The following is a 16799-nucleotide window of genomic DNA, read 5'->3' as shown; positions in this document are numbered from 1 at the left end:
TACTAGTACCAAGTTAGAAAATTACTCTTACATGTTCTTAAAATAGTTTTAATAGCAGCAGAGCAGTAAGATATGTAGAAAAGCTTCTGTATGATATTAATGTGGCAGGAATGCCACAATTTCCCTGTTGCAATCAACTGCCTGAGCTTTACTGGGGGCAAGGTACCATTCCATCACGTAAAGATACTTTGGTTCATAAACAATGCATCATCCTGTGTTATTCTAGTTTACTTGGAGCACTTCACTGGTTTCTGATCAATAAAAGCATAAAACTGAAAAATAAAAGTGTATGCATGCATAAATCTAAAGCAAACTGAAAGGCAGGCTTACTGCCTAGTTCATTTAATAGAGAGGACTACTAATATAGAAACAGACTTCACAGTAAAATGGAACTATATTCCTCCGTGTCCATTTCTGTGGCAGACACGATGGAGTAAGAAGTATAGGCCACTCTTCAGTTTTTACAGAAGGAGGAGAAGGATAATGTATGCATCAAAGAAAATCTTATAGAACTATATTACCTCTTTCTTGTATTTGATCAGATCCATTCATTGTTTGGCCCCAGGTTCTCTTCTGTATTCAGTTGAAAACAGAATATGATTCAGTTTGGGTTGGTTTGTCTGTCTTGTTTTACATGATGAACAATTTATCTGTGAGAAAATTTGAAGAAATGTTATTTTAATTATCAAACCACTGCTGATTTGAACTTCTGAATATGCTTTGTCATCCAGTGAGCTCTGTTCCTGTAAATGTAGTGGATACCAACAACGCAGGCTTTCTTCTTGTTGCTTAGGAGAAGATGACTCAGAATAACAAAAATCATGGTCCGCACTTCACAGATGAGATTATCAAGAAGTGTTTTTCCACCTTTTCAAGTTTCCTGCTTCATCTGTAAAATTGCAGTAGGAGAAAACCATGAAGCTTTTCTGGGGAAATAATTTAAAAACAAAAAGAAAAAAGAAAAAAAAAGACTTTCAGTATTTCTGTACTGCTGGAAATCTTTAAAGACGTAAAATGATATTTGCATCTTAGCAGCTTGGGGAGCTTTTTCAGAATTAAACCTTTGGAAATGTCTCCATTACTCATGCTGATAAGCAGCTATGAGTTGACATTCTCAGCAAGTCCTTTTCCTGTGCAGGACATGCTGATGTTTCTCTGGCAAGATTTGTGCAGGAAGAGATGTGTATTTGATCCATGTCCAGAAACAAGCAGGCACAGGATAGAATAATCAACAGCATTCACTGAAAGTATTCAGGAGTTTAAAGATAGCACAGATTTTCCCTCCAAAAAAATAATGTTTCTGATATCTTTATAACATTGAACCAGCATCCGTGTGTTGTTCAGGCCAGGGCAAATTCATTAAGGCTGAAGCTGGTTTGCACCAAGATTTATGTAAGTCTGGAGGAATTCTGTTGAGATGAAGTTAGCTTTAAGGCATAGCATAAAGGATGAGGTTGGATGTTTGGCATACCAGTCTTCTTTCTCTCTTGGAAAGCTTACTAATCACAAGAAGGCAAATCTACTGATATAAACATTATTTAGCATTGAAGTGGAACATTATAATGGAAGGAAGGAATTGTGAAAGCAAATACAGAAGATTAAGACTGCTTTCTTGTGCCCTGTGTCAAGAGGCATAGGAACAGGAAGGTAGTTCTTCCATCATTCAGGATGTGATTAATAATGTCTCATTATTTTATTCAGGAACACCTAAAACAAAAGACTCCTGAATTGCAGTAGGTATCTGGTGTGGTGCTTAAAGCTTGCAATTTCAAATAAGTTTTTGTGCTGAGATTTGAAATCCCACTAAATGCACATGGGAATCTTAACACTCTCTCCTTTGAGCAGCTTCTTATAAGTGTATTTATTTCTCACTTTAGTTTTCTGACCTTGAAGTCCCATAGGTATTCTGGTGTCCAAGCAAGATGACATCTTCAGTGTTATTTATTCACAAACATACCCAAGTACTCTGCTACAATACTGTGTCACAGTCTATATGTAACCAGCTTACCTGATGTAACTATGGTATATGCTTATTATTATTCATTGTTAAGGTCCCTAGTCTTGGTTGAATGAGATAAGCCTCCAAGTGCTCCATTTTAGATTTACTTGAAAACTAACAATTACATTTTTGTGTTTCTTCATTTGTAGTGGGGAAAGTGGTGCTGGAAAGACTGTAGCTGCTAAATATATCATGAGTTATATCTCCAAAATTTCAGGAGGTGGCCCTAAAGTACAGGTGAGTTGATGTACAGTAATGCTGAAGCATGAACATGTTACACAGATTTTCCTCAGAGGTTGAAGGGCAGGAGTCTGTCTTGAGCAGCAGAGAGACAACTGAAGTGAACAGTGAACTGCTTGCTTGCAGATAGCTGGGCTGCCTGTGTGATGGGAGCCATGTGAGGGAAATCTACAGACCCAGAATAATCTCTGCTAAAAAGTCTTGTAGTGCTCATGCTGAGTTACATCTACAACCATTTATTTTTTTTTTTTAGCTAAGGTGTACTTCAGTTCTTAATCAGATTAAGAACAACAACTGATTTCCTTTTAGTAGACATGTGGTTTTATTCCCTTCTGTCTTGGCATTCTATTGAAAACTGAATTGGATTTTTGTGTTATTATTACTTCCATAAATCTCTGATTTGTCTGCATATGTCAGAGAGCCAATATCAGGAACACGATCTTGTTTTATCCGGTTATACATTCAAAATTAGAGTAGCTGAAAGCTAGCTGAAACAACTAATAGTTGCTTTTGTTAATAACTGTACTATCATTAACTGCATTTATCTATCACAACCAATTAACTAAAGCTAATTGAATGATTTAGCTGTAAAAATTCCCTTAAGCACATTAAAGTGTTATTCACTGACTGACAGGCAGTGGTAGGGAGATAGTAGCTCCTTTAGTAGTCCACCCCTTTTGGGTGCTTACTGTTATTTTTTGCTTTATTGCAGTCTCTGATGTTAAGAATTTTCTTTCTGCTTAGTTCTGCACAGCAGTGATACTGAGAACACTGCAGAGAATAATTCAATAACCAAGAAAGAAATTCAGAGAAAATATGCATTGTGGGATTTTTTGAATAAATATAATGATACTTCATAAGCAAGTATTTTCTTCTATTTAAAAGATTCCATCTTTTTGTACAAAACTAAGAAATATTTTTAGTTATGGCAGAGTAACACTTGATGAAGTTGATAAGCTGTCTGAACCACCCAGCATGCAATAGGTCTGTTCCAGAGTTAGTATCTTGGCCATGCTTTCCAACTCCAGGGGTCAGATAAAGGGACAATAGTAACACATTTTATTGCTTTCTAGGGCAGGTAGATAGCAGCAGCATGCAGATTCCTGAATTTCATGCTGCTCTGACTTCATTGGTTGAGGTTCTAGACCCCAAAAAAGGTTTAAATGCTCATGTAAGAAGGGCATTGTTTAAAATTAAGATGAAGGAAGAAAACATCAGTTTATTGGTTATTTTGCTTGGCAGAACAGTGAACAGAAGGACCAGTTTTTAGCTGTAGGCATTTTGTTCAGTGTCTTAAAAAAATAGGAACTAGAAGCTCTGAAAAATACCATCATTAGATTCTTTTCCCTATCTGAGCCAAGAGGATTTCTTACAGATGCAGTGTTTCTTGCTTGTTTAGTATATAATTTAAATGTCACGGTGTTCTAGAAAATCTGTAAGAACTGAAAGTTCTATTTCTGAATCTCTGTTTCTCCTGTTTTCTAAAATTTTAGCATGTTAAAGATATTATTCTACAGTCCAACCCTTTACTGGAGGCCTTTGGGAATGCAAAAACTGTACGGAACAACAACTCCAGCAGATTTGTGAGTCCTTCTACCCTGGAGATTATTCTTCCAACTTCTATTCAGGAGTGGAATATAAACTGATTACAATTTATTCTTTATAGGTTGCACATTTGTTTCTCTTACAGTATGCATTGGTTACATTTATTTATAAAATGTTCAGTCTGCAAGCAAAGAACTTATCAGCCAACAAACTGGCCAGTGTTCCAGATCAGTAAAATATGTGCAATAATATTCTAAAAGAAGATATAACTGATAGGTTTTTAAGAATGGTTTAATCTATTTCTTAGAGTTATTTGATGAGAAATGCCTTTACTAAAATGTACAGAAAATTGGAATTATTTTCAGTCTGTCATTATAAAGTATGCAAGATAGTATTGTGAAATGGCTCTTGGGTAGATAATGTGCTGTAGGTTCTGTTTTTTAAATTTACATAGGCTTTACAAATTTAAGATTTGTTCCTCAGCCAATGTGTGTGTTAATGCAATTAATGCCTCCATGAAATAAAAAGATAATTGCTTCACCTTCCTTCTAAACAGAATACTATGCTTGCCATTTGCTCTTAAATCTGTTAGTTTTACTTCCCATATAGGTGAACCTTATGGTTTTCTTTATGCTATGCGAGAGTTTCAGCAGTGAAAGGAAGCCACTGGCTTTCTCTCTACATTTGCATTAACACATGACATATTATCCTGAGTATACCACTGTGTGAACACAGAAAGAAAGAAATGCAGTAGTTCAAGAATCTAAGCTTTGGGTATAACTTGAGGAAGCTGTGTCACAGCATCCAGAGCTGAATATCCTGATGACCTTCCCTGAGACAGGGTACAAGTGCATGATTTCACATCTGTATTTACTAATCACTCAACAGCTTTAATTATTTGTTGTAGGGGAAATACTTTGAAATCCAGTTCAGTCCAGGTGGAGAACCAGATGGAGGGAAAATCTCCAACTTCCTACTGGAAAAATCTCGAGTTGTTATGAGGAATCCTGGAGAGAGGAGTTTTCACATTTTTTATCAGGTCAGAAGTGTGTAGATCCTTTCTGAGTTCCTCAGAATAACCAGGACCAGCTTTTTCTTTTCACTGCAAATGCATTCTCAACACAGTGAGATTACTGAGTGTGTAGTCTGGATATCAATGGGAACCCTGATAGCATGTTAAGACACCATCTAAAGCAGACCTACCTAGCTGCTGGTTGGCTCCAGAGCAAAAGTACTTCAGTATTTCAAAGGACTTGCCTGGAAATGCACTGTGAAGTCCCAAATGGAAAAATCCAGTAGAATATAAAAGAAAATGAAAAACTTTTCCAGCAGAATTATTTTTAAACTGGGCCATATAATAATACATTTTCTTCCGGAATTCTGTGGCACAGCTGTGAAATAGGTTTGTTTTTCAGTTAAGCTTTCTAGATTATTTGGGTTAATATCTCTTTGTGGCATCCTCCAAGCGAATATTCTCACTCCTTCACTGTTTCACAAGGCTGTGCATTCTCCTCTTCTGAGGTATATGAACAGTTTGCACTGTAGTGCGTATTTTTCTCTGTGGCTTGGAGAGGTTTTTTGACACAGGAGTTAAAAGAGGATGGGGTTTTGACTCTTCTTTTGTCTGAGGTTAGTTCATTCCTTCTTATTTCAGCCATGTCTGTGCACAGTGGTCTGTAAATAGGTCTGAGAGGTCTCCCCAGGCATCAGAGAGTACAGGAACCTTTTAACTTTGCTGTTATTTATTCTTGCCCGTTAGCCTAAATTTTGCAGAGAGATGTGACTTGAGCCGTGCTTCAGATCAACATTGTATCGGAGCCACTCAAAACTTGCTTAACATATGCCATAGTGGTAAAAAGGATACTTGGCCTCACAGTTAAACTTACAAATAATGCTTTCTTAGTATGTTCTTCCAGCCCTGCCTTTCAGTAGGCATGGACAACACGTTGCTCCTGAAGATTTAGATAATAGATTGCAGTGCCTTATCTTTATGAGGTAAGAACAATGGAAGGCATTCAAGTCAGTCACAGGTTTTGCTTTTTATTAGATGTGTAAATTAGAACTAAACCATTTGTAGGAGTGGGAATGAGAATTTTGGTCTTCTGGGTTAAAATGAAACACAGTAAGGACACATACCTGGAACACCACTATCCATATCTCTGCCAGCAATGTCTGGTTCAGTCACCTGTTTTTATATCTGCCTCATCTCTTCTGAAGATGCTTGTGGGATGCCTAATTTGGGGATTTTTAATCTGCAGCTAATTGAAGGGGCCTCCTCAGAACAAAAAAGCAGCCTTGGCATCACCAGTATGGACTACTATTACTATCTGAGTCTCTCTGGATCCTACAAAGTCGATGACATTAATGACAGATCAGATTTCCAAGAAACACTGGTGAGTTTTTTACTCTGTGATTTGCAGAGTGGTGGCTGAATGTTCATTTCGGTATCCATTTAAATCAGATACTGATATATTAATGTGGAAATGAGAAATAAATGTAGATGTAACTTACTTTAATTATATTTAACCCTGAGAAGGAGGTCTCTTACCCTGGAGAGATCCTATGTTGCAGCCTAAGAATCCTGAGAATAGAAAAGGTAGATACTTTTCATAGAAGGGCAGTGTTTTCTGTTTGTTCTTTTTCAGAAGGGTGCAAATTTAATGAATTTTAATTGCAGTATGAAAAATATGAAAATGCCATCACAGGGAGGAACTTCATTAGAGGAAAGTATAAAAGATCACCAAGTTTAAGCTGAATTCTTAGTGGTGACTGATCTACCATGTCTATTTAAAAAATGCAACTGAAAGGCTGGAGAAGGGGACTCAGAGAGTTGCCAGTTCAGTGTGTGATACCTTGTAGGTCTCCTGTTACTACAAATTTACTTTTTAAAACAAACATATTAACACATCTTACTTATACACCTAGTATATATAAAAGCCTAACAAAATTTGCTACTGTTGCATTCCAGCTAATTTAGTATTTTAGAAAATCAGTCAGTTGAGAAGATACTCTGTAATTACCATCTGCTCAAGACTCCAAAACCCACTGTTGTTTTGGATTATTTTCTAGTGAGCTGCTGAACTTTACAGCCTAGGACAGAGAGACTGTGCTGAATTTTAGAGTCACTCAGTGCAGATTCACAGTTCTTGGTCTCAGTGACTAAACTGTCTGTGTAGAAGGAAAAATTGTTGTCTCTAAAGTTCATCCTGTTCTGCAATGAAGCAAGCAGGTGCTTGTTCTTTAGTAACTTTAATTTTTCCAGAATTTCATTTGCTAACGTCTTCTAAATGGTGTAGATGCTTCTGTATTTTATTTTAAAAGTATTAAAATGCTGATGCAGGTGGGACATTGGTACTTTTGAAACTTGAGTGCAAGCTGTAACAGAATTTGGTTGCCTTGGGTTTTTGAAATATTTTGAAAACTTCAAATTTGTAACATCAAAATTTCAAGAGGACTTCTATGACAAGAGTCATTGAACAGATTCTTTGACTGTTTTGTTTCTTTTTTCTTCCCAGCATGCAATGAGTGTGATTGGGATCTTTGCAGAGGAGCAGGCCTTGGTGCTGCAGATAGTGGCAGGAATACTACATTTGGGAAATATAAGCTTCAAAGAAGTTGGCAACTATGCAGCAGTGGAGAGTGAGGAGTGTAAGTACTTCTGGAAACTGTCACAGAATTAGCAGTGGGCTGAAACCCAGATGGCATAAGGTGAACTGCAGTCTGAGTTCCTTATCCAGACACACTGCATTGTTTCTTACAGTCTGAGGCTGCTAATTTAAATTCTCTTCCAAACACAGCAGTGTTGAGGCCCCTGTTTTTATCTTGTACAATGCCACCATCTAAACAGGAGGGCAGTTTTGCATTTTGGATTTAAGAAATCTTTTTCCAGCATTTGAGTATGAAATAATATAAATTGTGAGAAATGCTTTTAAACAAACTTGAACTCTGCTCCTTTTGGTGCATCAGCACGTGTCTATAAAAACACCTGTGTATTTTTATGTATACACATCATCATCCATACACACATCATATATGTGTACATGTATGTGCATCCAGAAAAGGTGCCTTCAAAACAAAAATTCAGAATGTAATTTAAATGCAGGATATACATACTACAGTTATCTTCTGTCACAAATTTCTCAACCCATACCTCATTAGGTACCTCTCCTGTGTAAGTATTTCTTTTTCCTTATGCACTGTCCTGCATGCTGCTCTGCCCTATCAGCTGAGCCCACATCAGCAAAGTGTTGAAAGGCCACAGAATCATAGATTTGTTTTGGTTGGAAAATTTATAATTGGGAAATAAAACTTACTAATTTTTAACCTTAATTTCCTAATTTGAGAGAATACTAAATGAACCTGAAGCAAAGTATTTTGTGGCATTTTACACATCCAAGGAAAAGTATAGAATTTTTTGTAGGCCTTACTTTTCCAAAGGAGCAACTGTACTTCCATTTAAATCACAGCATTAAATCTTCCAATGAAACCAAAACATTTAATTGCCAGATGAGATAGATACAGAGTGTGTTGCATCAAAAAGTAACAAACTGAAAAGACATGAGTTGAAAATAAGTTGGTAAATGTGATTGTATTTCTGTAATGAGCCATGTACACTGTATTTTCTCTTGCTCACTGGGAAGTAAATGCAGAAGTTGTGTATGAATAATATGTAGAAAAATTAGCAGTTAGAATGAATACAGAATGTATTCATAAACAATACTGCATTTTAAGGAAGACAGAGAAGAAATAGCAATGTCTAATACAATTTCTGCATTATGGAAACGGAAGTTGTGTTCATTTCTCTTTCTGTTAACCCTCCCTCCAGTTTACTTTTTGTCCTAGCCAACTAAATAGTAAAGCATTTATGGTCTGGATAGACACAAGAAGATAAAACACAATGAAAGACCTCTGATAAGTCATGCTTTGCAGAAGTCTGAAATTGTAAAAAACTTTAAGAATTTAGTCAGTGTTGTTCTTGTTATTATATACCCAATTCCAGGAAAACGTGCAAAGGGCATTCTTCAGGACACCAGAGCCTCTAGTTTCTTACTCTGAGACTGATTCAAATCTATACATACCATTCTTGACAGATATGAGACACACTAATTTAAAACTTCCAGTGATTTTTATCTGTTACAGTGCTTGATTATATTAGAAGTTGAATTTGTTTTTTGAAGTGTTGTTTTTTTTCCCCCTAAATCTTCCATATTGCAAATCATGCCAAATACTACTCCCCTGGATGCAGAAAACAGTTTAAACCATCTATCTTTACACTAGCATTGTATTAAAAATACTGTTTTACACTTTCTGAAAACCAGTAAAGTGAACCTAGGCTTTTTCAGGTTTTCTTCATAGATTGTATTTAAAACTATTCCACAGAATGCTATTAATTACTCTTTTGAGGATAATTTTTTTCAATTACATACATATCCTGCTTTATAGTACTATCTACACAGTAATTCTATGGTTCCTAAATAGGGAAAGTTGTTGGGCAACTTAAGAATGTGAAGTTACATCGTGTCATGTCCAGCTCTTCTTCCTGTACAGCAGTAAATCTCCAGCACTATGAAGGGAGGGTTTCTGAGGTGTGCATGGTGGCTTGTACCATTATACTATCTTCGTATATTCTTACAGTAGTGTTGCCTTAATACTTATTCTGGCATCTCTGCAGTATATGTAAGCATATTTCATATGTAATTTCCTACATTCTTTTCTATTTAAAGCATGTGATTTAGACCTTTTCATGTGCTCTTCAATGTGAGCTCTCAGAGAGTTAGCAGAGATGTTGCCAGTGACTCAGCTTTGGTTAGTTGTGTGGTTCCTAGCACCCTAGGGTAAAATTAATCAGCTTGCTAATGTAATACATCAAATCTCAGAAAGCTGGAGGTTAGTTGCAGTTTTAAAAATACTTTGGGATTAATGTACTGAAAGGTTTAATAAAATTGTGCTGTGACATAACAGATGTGTAAAGCACAAGTGGCTGCCTGGTGATTATTTTACATCCTCCTCACACCAGTAAAATAGATCTGAAAACAATGAAACATGGAGGAAACACTGTTAGAGGATTATATGGCTTAACAGAGGTGCAATACCACCTCCAGGAGCTGCCTCTGGGAGCTGTTTCCATGTGCTTTCAAGCTGTTTCTTCTTTTCTGTTCATTAAGGTGGATGACACCTGCAGCTAACAGCTGTGCCATGTGCTAAGAGTGCAAAGAATGCTAGACTTGTGCTTCAGACTAGACACTTACTGCACAGATGCATTTTTCTGCTTTACTTCTAAACAAAGGAAAGCAGAATTTGCAAAATATTTCCAGGCAAAAAGGGATTAAGAAACCAAAACCAAATAAATGGCAAGGCAAATTAAAACTTTTTGCAATATCCCATCTTAGAAGAAAGGGAAACAATATTAGGAAGCAGATAACATATTCCATGTTTTTCCAAAGAAATGTCAATAGCGTCAATTTTATTCAATGTATGAGCTCTGTGTTTCATTTCCATATCCAAGAGTGATTTCTTTGAACCACATAGTTCAAAACTATGACCTAAGCCAGTTTACATGTTTGAAGAACTGAAGGTACAGAAATAGCTGATTGTTTTACTATAGGGTGCTTTATCTTAATTGAAATCCATGTAAATAAAGAGTTGAAAATATCCTTTGAGCTTAGGGAAATATTGAAGACATAAATTGCTCCTCCTTTTCTTTTTAAGCTGCATGCCCCATGAGGTTCATTATTGCTGATTGTTATTAGAGATACAGATAATCCTTTTTCCTTCAATATCAGTCCAGTCATAATTTCCAGTCATAAACCAGGAACTCTGATCTTTCTTGCAGTTTTGGCTTTCCCTGCTTTTCTCCTGGGAATTAACCAGGACCGTCTAAAGGAAAAACTGACCAGCAGACAGATGGACAGCAAGTGGGGAGGCAAATCTGAGTCCATTAATGTCACACTAAACGTGGAACAAGCCTGCTACACCAGGGATGCACTGGCCAAGGCCCTTCATTCCCGTGTTTTTGATTACTTGGTGGATGTAAGTTGGATTTGCTTGACTCTATTGAAAGTATCAAAACAACTACAAGTACACTAGGAATGTTCCTTGCAGTACTTTGCATGTCTATTATGTCATTATATATGACATTATATATATATATATATATGTCATTTCTTTCACCCAGTACATTTCTTTGCCTAAGATTTAGTAGTGGCTCAGAGCAGTGCAGTGGGAGCAGTGCAGCGATCAGTGATCAGAACTCAGATCCAAGGTGCTGATTATATGACAAACACTACACTTCCTTTGAAGCAAATGAGCTGTGCTTGCAGCACTGTATCTGCTCAGTCTCCTGCCACAACTGTCCCACATGATACTCTGACATCTCCCTGTCAGCATCCACACTTCTCTGAGTCTTACTTCCTAGTAAGACTTTAGTATGTTGAGCTACATTGAGCAGGTACTGGAGAGATTCCAGATGAGCAGAGTTAGTGAGTTATGGTCCCCTGCTCTCTTACCTCACTCTCCCACAAAGAACCCCTTCAGCATCACAGTGTTGTGGCATGTGAACAACCAGCTGAACTCCATTCTCCATGCTACAGTTTTCTGTTGTTCAGAATGAGATCCTGGGCTGGATTTGTGGGGGAGAATCCTTACCTGTGCACACAGATGCTGGCTAGATGAAGCCGAAGTCTCCTCTGTGGTGACACTGCTTGGGTCTCAGAAGTGTTTCTCATCATGGCTGCTCTGTAATTCCCCACTATGTGCCTGTACCAGCACTGACACTGCAAAGTAGGGAAATTCAGAAATAGGTGAAAAGATTCATTATAAGATTTGCTAAAGGAATCAACTATTAGACTTAAAGCTGTTCTTTTTCTGTTGGCTGCTTTTTGTTATTTTTCAACTAAGACAGTTATAGCACCAAAGGGAAAAGATTATTACAAACATTAGATCCAAAGCCTGGTAAACAGGATAGTACACTGTTAATTTCCTAACCGTTAATAATTAAAAAATGAAAGTAAAATACCCTATTACATATATTTGCTTTCCATTCAAATAAGTTCTTTTTAAAGGAACCAATATTTTCATATAAATAGTTAAGAGTATTGATCTCTTTTAAATATATTAGCTACACTTTGTTTTACATTTTGTTTCTGTTTTATTAGTCCATTAATAAAGCTATGGAGAAGGACCATGAAGAGTATAACATTGGTGTCCTTGATATTTATGGCTTTGAAATATTCCAGGTAAGGCAATACAATACTCTGCATTGGATCTGATCTGACCTGTGAGTTTTTTTGATATTGATATACACACACAAACACACACACATGCATAACATACATATGTAAATATAAAACATGCATATGTATATATAGATATATAGATAACATTGATAACTCACACATATATATGTGTTATGCATATGTATAGAAGGTACAAGATCCAAACCAGAAAAAAAAAAAAAAAAAAGTCCTGTGGCCAGAATCCCCAACCCAACTTCCTGAACACTGAGTTCTCACTGGTAATGTCTCACTTAATAAACATGAAGTATTGAAGAAACTTCAAAGAAATTGGGTCATCAAAAGAAAGATCTGAGATTACACAGAATGTCTATAAAGTCAGCAACCCATCCATCATTGGCAGTGTGTCTTTGAAGCTTATTGCCTGTGTAAAAGCTAAGAATTTTTGTATATAAACCACAAGACTAATTTTTGAATTGTTTCCTTTTCTGTAGAAAAATGGTTTTGAACAGTTCTGCATCAACTTTGTTAATGAAAAACTACAGCAGATTTTTATTGAACTGACACTGAAGGCAGAACAGGTAACCAGACATTTACTATCTTGAGTTAATAACTATTGCTTTTTCAAGTGGTGGAAAAAAAGAGATTTCATCATCTGCTAACAATAAAATCTACCTTGTTAAGCAAGACAAAGAAAAAAACCTTTGCTGTTGGCTAACACTAAAACTGTAACCCACATCAGCTACAAACGTTTGTTCTCTAACAGAGTCCCTCATACACTGTACTGATGCAGTCATATGACTCTGCCCAGACTTGCTGCAAATTCTGACTCACTGTCAGGAATGGAAAACACAAGCTTGGTTTCAGCCCTGTGCTTTAATTGGACATGACACACAGTTAAATGGGAAACCTTTTCTTAGATGTCCTCTACACGCTTGCTTTTTTTTTCTTTTTAAAAATACGTATACGAATGAAGTAGGTTCCTGAAACAAATGCAAAACCACTTCTGAAAGTATTTGCAGTTCTGTGCTCACAGCCTTGCTACCAAATCTCACTTTACATGAATGTCTGCTTCTGCATGGGAGGGCAGACAGAATGCAGCTGAGACAGAAGCATTGTGTACAGCATGAGCTCAGGCCTGGCACCGACTTCGGGACAGTGTTTTCAAGAAGGCAGATGCACAATTGCCTTTTTATAAAAGTAACTGATCATTGCAGTTGAGCACACAGCCTGCTAAGTGTCTAGCTGAACTTGTATATGTATGCAATTGAGTGGGTCAATTTCATAGAATTTTAGTATGAGGATTTTTAGCGTTTCTAAATGTGTTGTTCCTGTCAGAATCTTCCCTTTTAAAATAGATAGGATATGGATGGCTTGGGTGCTCTGTCAAGATACTACAAAAGCCACTTTGTTACTATTTCCGAATTGCTTTGGCACTAAACAAATATTCCTGTTCTTCTCAGTAACTGCTCAAGGTCTGTGAATGACAAAACAACATGTGGAGAGAACAGAGGATTCTGATTCATCTCTTAGACAGTGGAGAGATAGATTTAACTTATCACTAGGGTCCTTTCTCCCACCTCAGTCATACATTTGACAAGTCTTTCTGCATGTGAGCAGTGCAGTGTTGAATGTGGAGTGCATTGTAAGTCTGGTGCTAGTTCCATGGTGCAAAGGAATATTTGCATCTTTCTTTTTTTTTTTTTTTTTTTTTTTACTTAACAGGAAGAATATGTGCAAGAAGGAATCAGATGGACACCAATAGATTACTTTAACAACAAAATAGTGTGTGACCTTATAGAGAACAAAGTGGTAAGTATCCAGAACATACAGAACAAGGTTTTTCACTAAAATATTTGGTCAACTGCATTGCTGTCAAGAATGTTCATAGGAAAAATGCAAATACTGTTGTTCAGTTACTGAGTCATACCAAGCCTATATATAAATCTTACATAACATGCCTTATAAGAGCTCTATGTTATCTAAGATACCAACCAAAAAGAGAACCATAAGATAGCTTGATTGATGTGTGACAAAAAAAAAATACAATGATCAAAATCAAAATTTTATCCACCTAAATTTATCATTAACTTCATGGCATACTCTGCTGTACCTCACATGAAGCTCTCTGTGTCCCTGGGAGATGTATTTCAGTCTGGAGGGGCTACAGTGCTAACTCCTTTGAGGTACTGTCTCAAATTAAGCAGAAACAAGTGAAGAGGAAGTATTGGGAAGTGATGTAGGTAAAATAAATTTTGTGTCTTTGCTCCACAGAATGTTCTGCAGTTTAAAATCTTTGTTCTGCTTTGGAGTGACAACAAATGTTGAGTTGTCCTTTAGGACAGAAGTAGGCTGTTCTGCAGCTAGTTCTTTGTCCTCATGTAAGCTGGATAACTTTAACAGTAGTTTGAGTGCTGTAGTGAGCAACAGATTTTGCTCATCTCTTGTCTGTTGTCATTGTAACCAGGAAGAGGATAAGATTTCTGTTGGAATCTTAGACATTAAGCTCTAAGTTTGTCAAACTACAGCATATGAGTTTAAGAAATTACATCAGACATGGGTTAATTTTTTTGTGGAATGAGAAGAAGACTTCTTTGTGAAGGAACTAAAAATAAAGCAGATGTTGGGTGTTTTGGGGTTTTTGTTCTGTTTTGGTTTTTTTTGTTTTTTTTAACAGCCATCATTGTTTTCCCCATTATTTACCCCTTGTCACTATGATTACACAAAGTGATGTCTCTTCAAACTATTTCAATGCTTGTATGAGAATAAATCTTTAATTTGAAGTGCACTGACTGGGAGGAATTCTTCCTTCTGTGACTGTGCCCTAGAGTTTTTGCAGTAAAGGTAATCCTCTGCTTCAGGGGAAAATCTGGCATCATATTTCCACCCCTCTCACTTCTTTGGTTGTTTTTGTTACTCTTCTCCAATGCACTAGAATCCCCCAGGGATTATGAGCATTTTAGATGATGTGTGTGCCACAATGCATGCAGTGGGAGAAGGAGCTGACCAAACACTGCTTCAGAAACTCCAGATGCAGATTGGGACTCATGAACATTTCAACAGCTGGAACCAGGGATTTATCATTCACCATTATGCTGGAAAGGTATTGTGGGAAGTCATCACTGAATTCTGCATAACATAATCCTAAAGAAAGGAAGGGGGAAGCCTGTAGAGAGCTGTTCTGATGCTGAGCAGCCAGACTCTCAGGAGACAGGATCCTCCTTCTCCAGTGTAGGGGGCTTAGAACAAATACACCCTAACATTGTGTCCCTTTTATAGGAGAGATGAGTTTGGGCCTTGCTGCTATCAAACATGCTAACTAGAACTTAGTAGTAAATGTCATAAATAGTCTTATATTAATTCTAATCTTAATTGTTGGTTACAGCAGCAATAAATACAAAGAATTCAGATATAAAAATGATCCTTAGATGATGATATACCAATAAAACTGGGAACAAAATGTACAGATCTGTCTTCTTTGGGTGTATTTCACAAACTATTAATGATTTCCTGTTGTAATAGTTAATAATAACAGAAAACCTTTTTATGCAAAAAATTTCTCGAGTAAAGTTCAGCATTAAATTAATTTGTGTCAGATTCCATTCACTAGCTCTGTAACAGTCCTTTTCACTGACTTTAAATATAAGGATAAAATTCCTTGATGTTTGTTGTGAAAGAGTTAACTAATAACATATGCAAGTACTCAGTGATCATTGTAGTCTCTTTTAACTTGCACCAGACTAACCTAAAAGTTCAGAATAGCTACTGATGAGGACAGAATTTAAATTTTCTTTAATTATTGGGTTCTCAACTTACCACAAACAATCAATTTCCACCTTGGCCCAGGTATCTTATGATATGGATGGATTCTGCGAGAGAAATCGGGATGTTCTTTTCATGGACTTGATTGAACTCATGCAGAGCAGTGATTTGTACGTAAGCAAAACTTGCTTAAAGCTAGGAATAACATCTTAGTTCAGATGGAGAGGGCCTGACTTCTCTACTGTGCAACTTGTGAACTCTTTTGTATGAGAGTGGAAACAAAACATCACTGCAGTAGAACAGTATCACTTGAATTCTATTGACCTTCATTTCCTAGTAGTCTGAATAAGTAAGGTACTGCAGTGTCAGAATCAGATGGCCTGATGGCAGCCATTTGTTTCAGCCTCCAACAAGGCCATCAAGTAACTTGGCATTCTCTCAGAACAGGCAGTTTAGCAAAAAAATACTGCTTGATATGATATGTATTTAAATTATTCAATGCTTACTTTAAGAAGTGCACGTTTCTTGAAGTCTGGTATCATGTCTCCCAAGGCTCACTAAAATAGCAAGGGGTCTCTATGAGGAAAGAAGCTCATGGAAAATACTGATCTTAATATAACTTCAATCTTGATATAACTTCAGAGAAGAGAAATAGCTATTTATATTCTGCTCAACTATCAACTTTCACAGCATATTCCTTGACATTCCTGCACTGAATTGTCTTTTGATGTTAACACTATTTTTAATTATTCTTTCCTAGGCCTTTTATAAAGTCTCTGTTTCCTGAAAATCTTCAAGTGGACAAGAAGGGCCGCCCTACCACTGCAGGCAGTAAAATCAAAGTATGTCTTGTTTTGCTGTGTTAGTATGTCTACCTGTGGGGGTGTGTTTTTGTGTGGATACCTAAATATACATTAAAAAAGTAGTCTCTGCTGTTTTTTGCTGGATACCTAAATATACATTTAAAAAGTATGTATAAAAAAATCAGTAAGTATAAAAAAAATGCTGTTTTTTACTGTCCA

At 36.6% G+C, this 16799-nt stretch overlaps 1 protein-coding gene across 2 annotated transcripts in view; it reads left to right on the top strand.

Annotated features, from left to right (window-relative positions):
• The window catches only part of MYO1E (myosin IE), an 86905-nt gene that overhangs the window by 39140 nt on the left and 30966 nt on the right, over positions 1-16799 (top strand). For both annotated transcript variants that reach the window (XM_030457281.1, XM_030457280.1), the window contains exons 5-16: positions 2149-2236; positions 3733-3822; positions 4692-4823; positions 6043-6177; positions 7300-7432; positions 10617-10813; positions 11938-12018; positions 12510-12596; positions 13741-13827; positions 14951-15118; positions 15862-15947; positions 16538-16619. In XM_030457281.1, coding sequence (XP_030313141.1) covers positions 2149-2236; positions 3733-3822; positions 4692-4823; positions 6043-6177; positions 7300-7432; positions 10617-10813; positions 11938-12018; positions 12510-12596; positions 13741-13827; positions 14951-15118; positions 15862-15947; positions 16538-16619 — 1366 coding nt within the window. The remainder of the gene's footprint in view (positions 1-2148; positions 2237-3732; positions 3823-4691; positions 4824-6042; positions 6178-7299; positions 7433-10616; positions 10814-11937; positions 12019-12509; positions 12597-13740; positions 13828-14950; positions 15119-15861; positions 15948-16537; positions 16620-16799) is intronic.

The sequence above is a fragment of the Calypte anna genome, chromosome 10, assembly GCF_003957555.1.
Source record: "Calypte anna isolate BGI_N300 chromosome 10, bCalAnn1_v1.p, whole genome shotgun sequence".
Taxonomy (NCBI): Eukaryota; Metazoa; Chordata; class Aves; order Apodiformes; family Trochilidae; genus Calypte; species Calypte anna.
The sequence above is the reverse complement of the archived record's forward strand: the minus strand, read 5'-3'. Positions and strand labels throughout refer to the sequence as shown.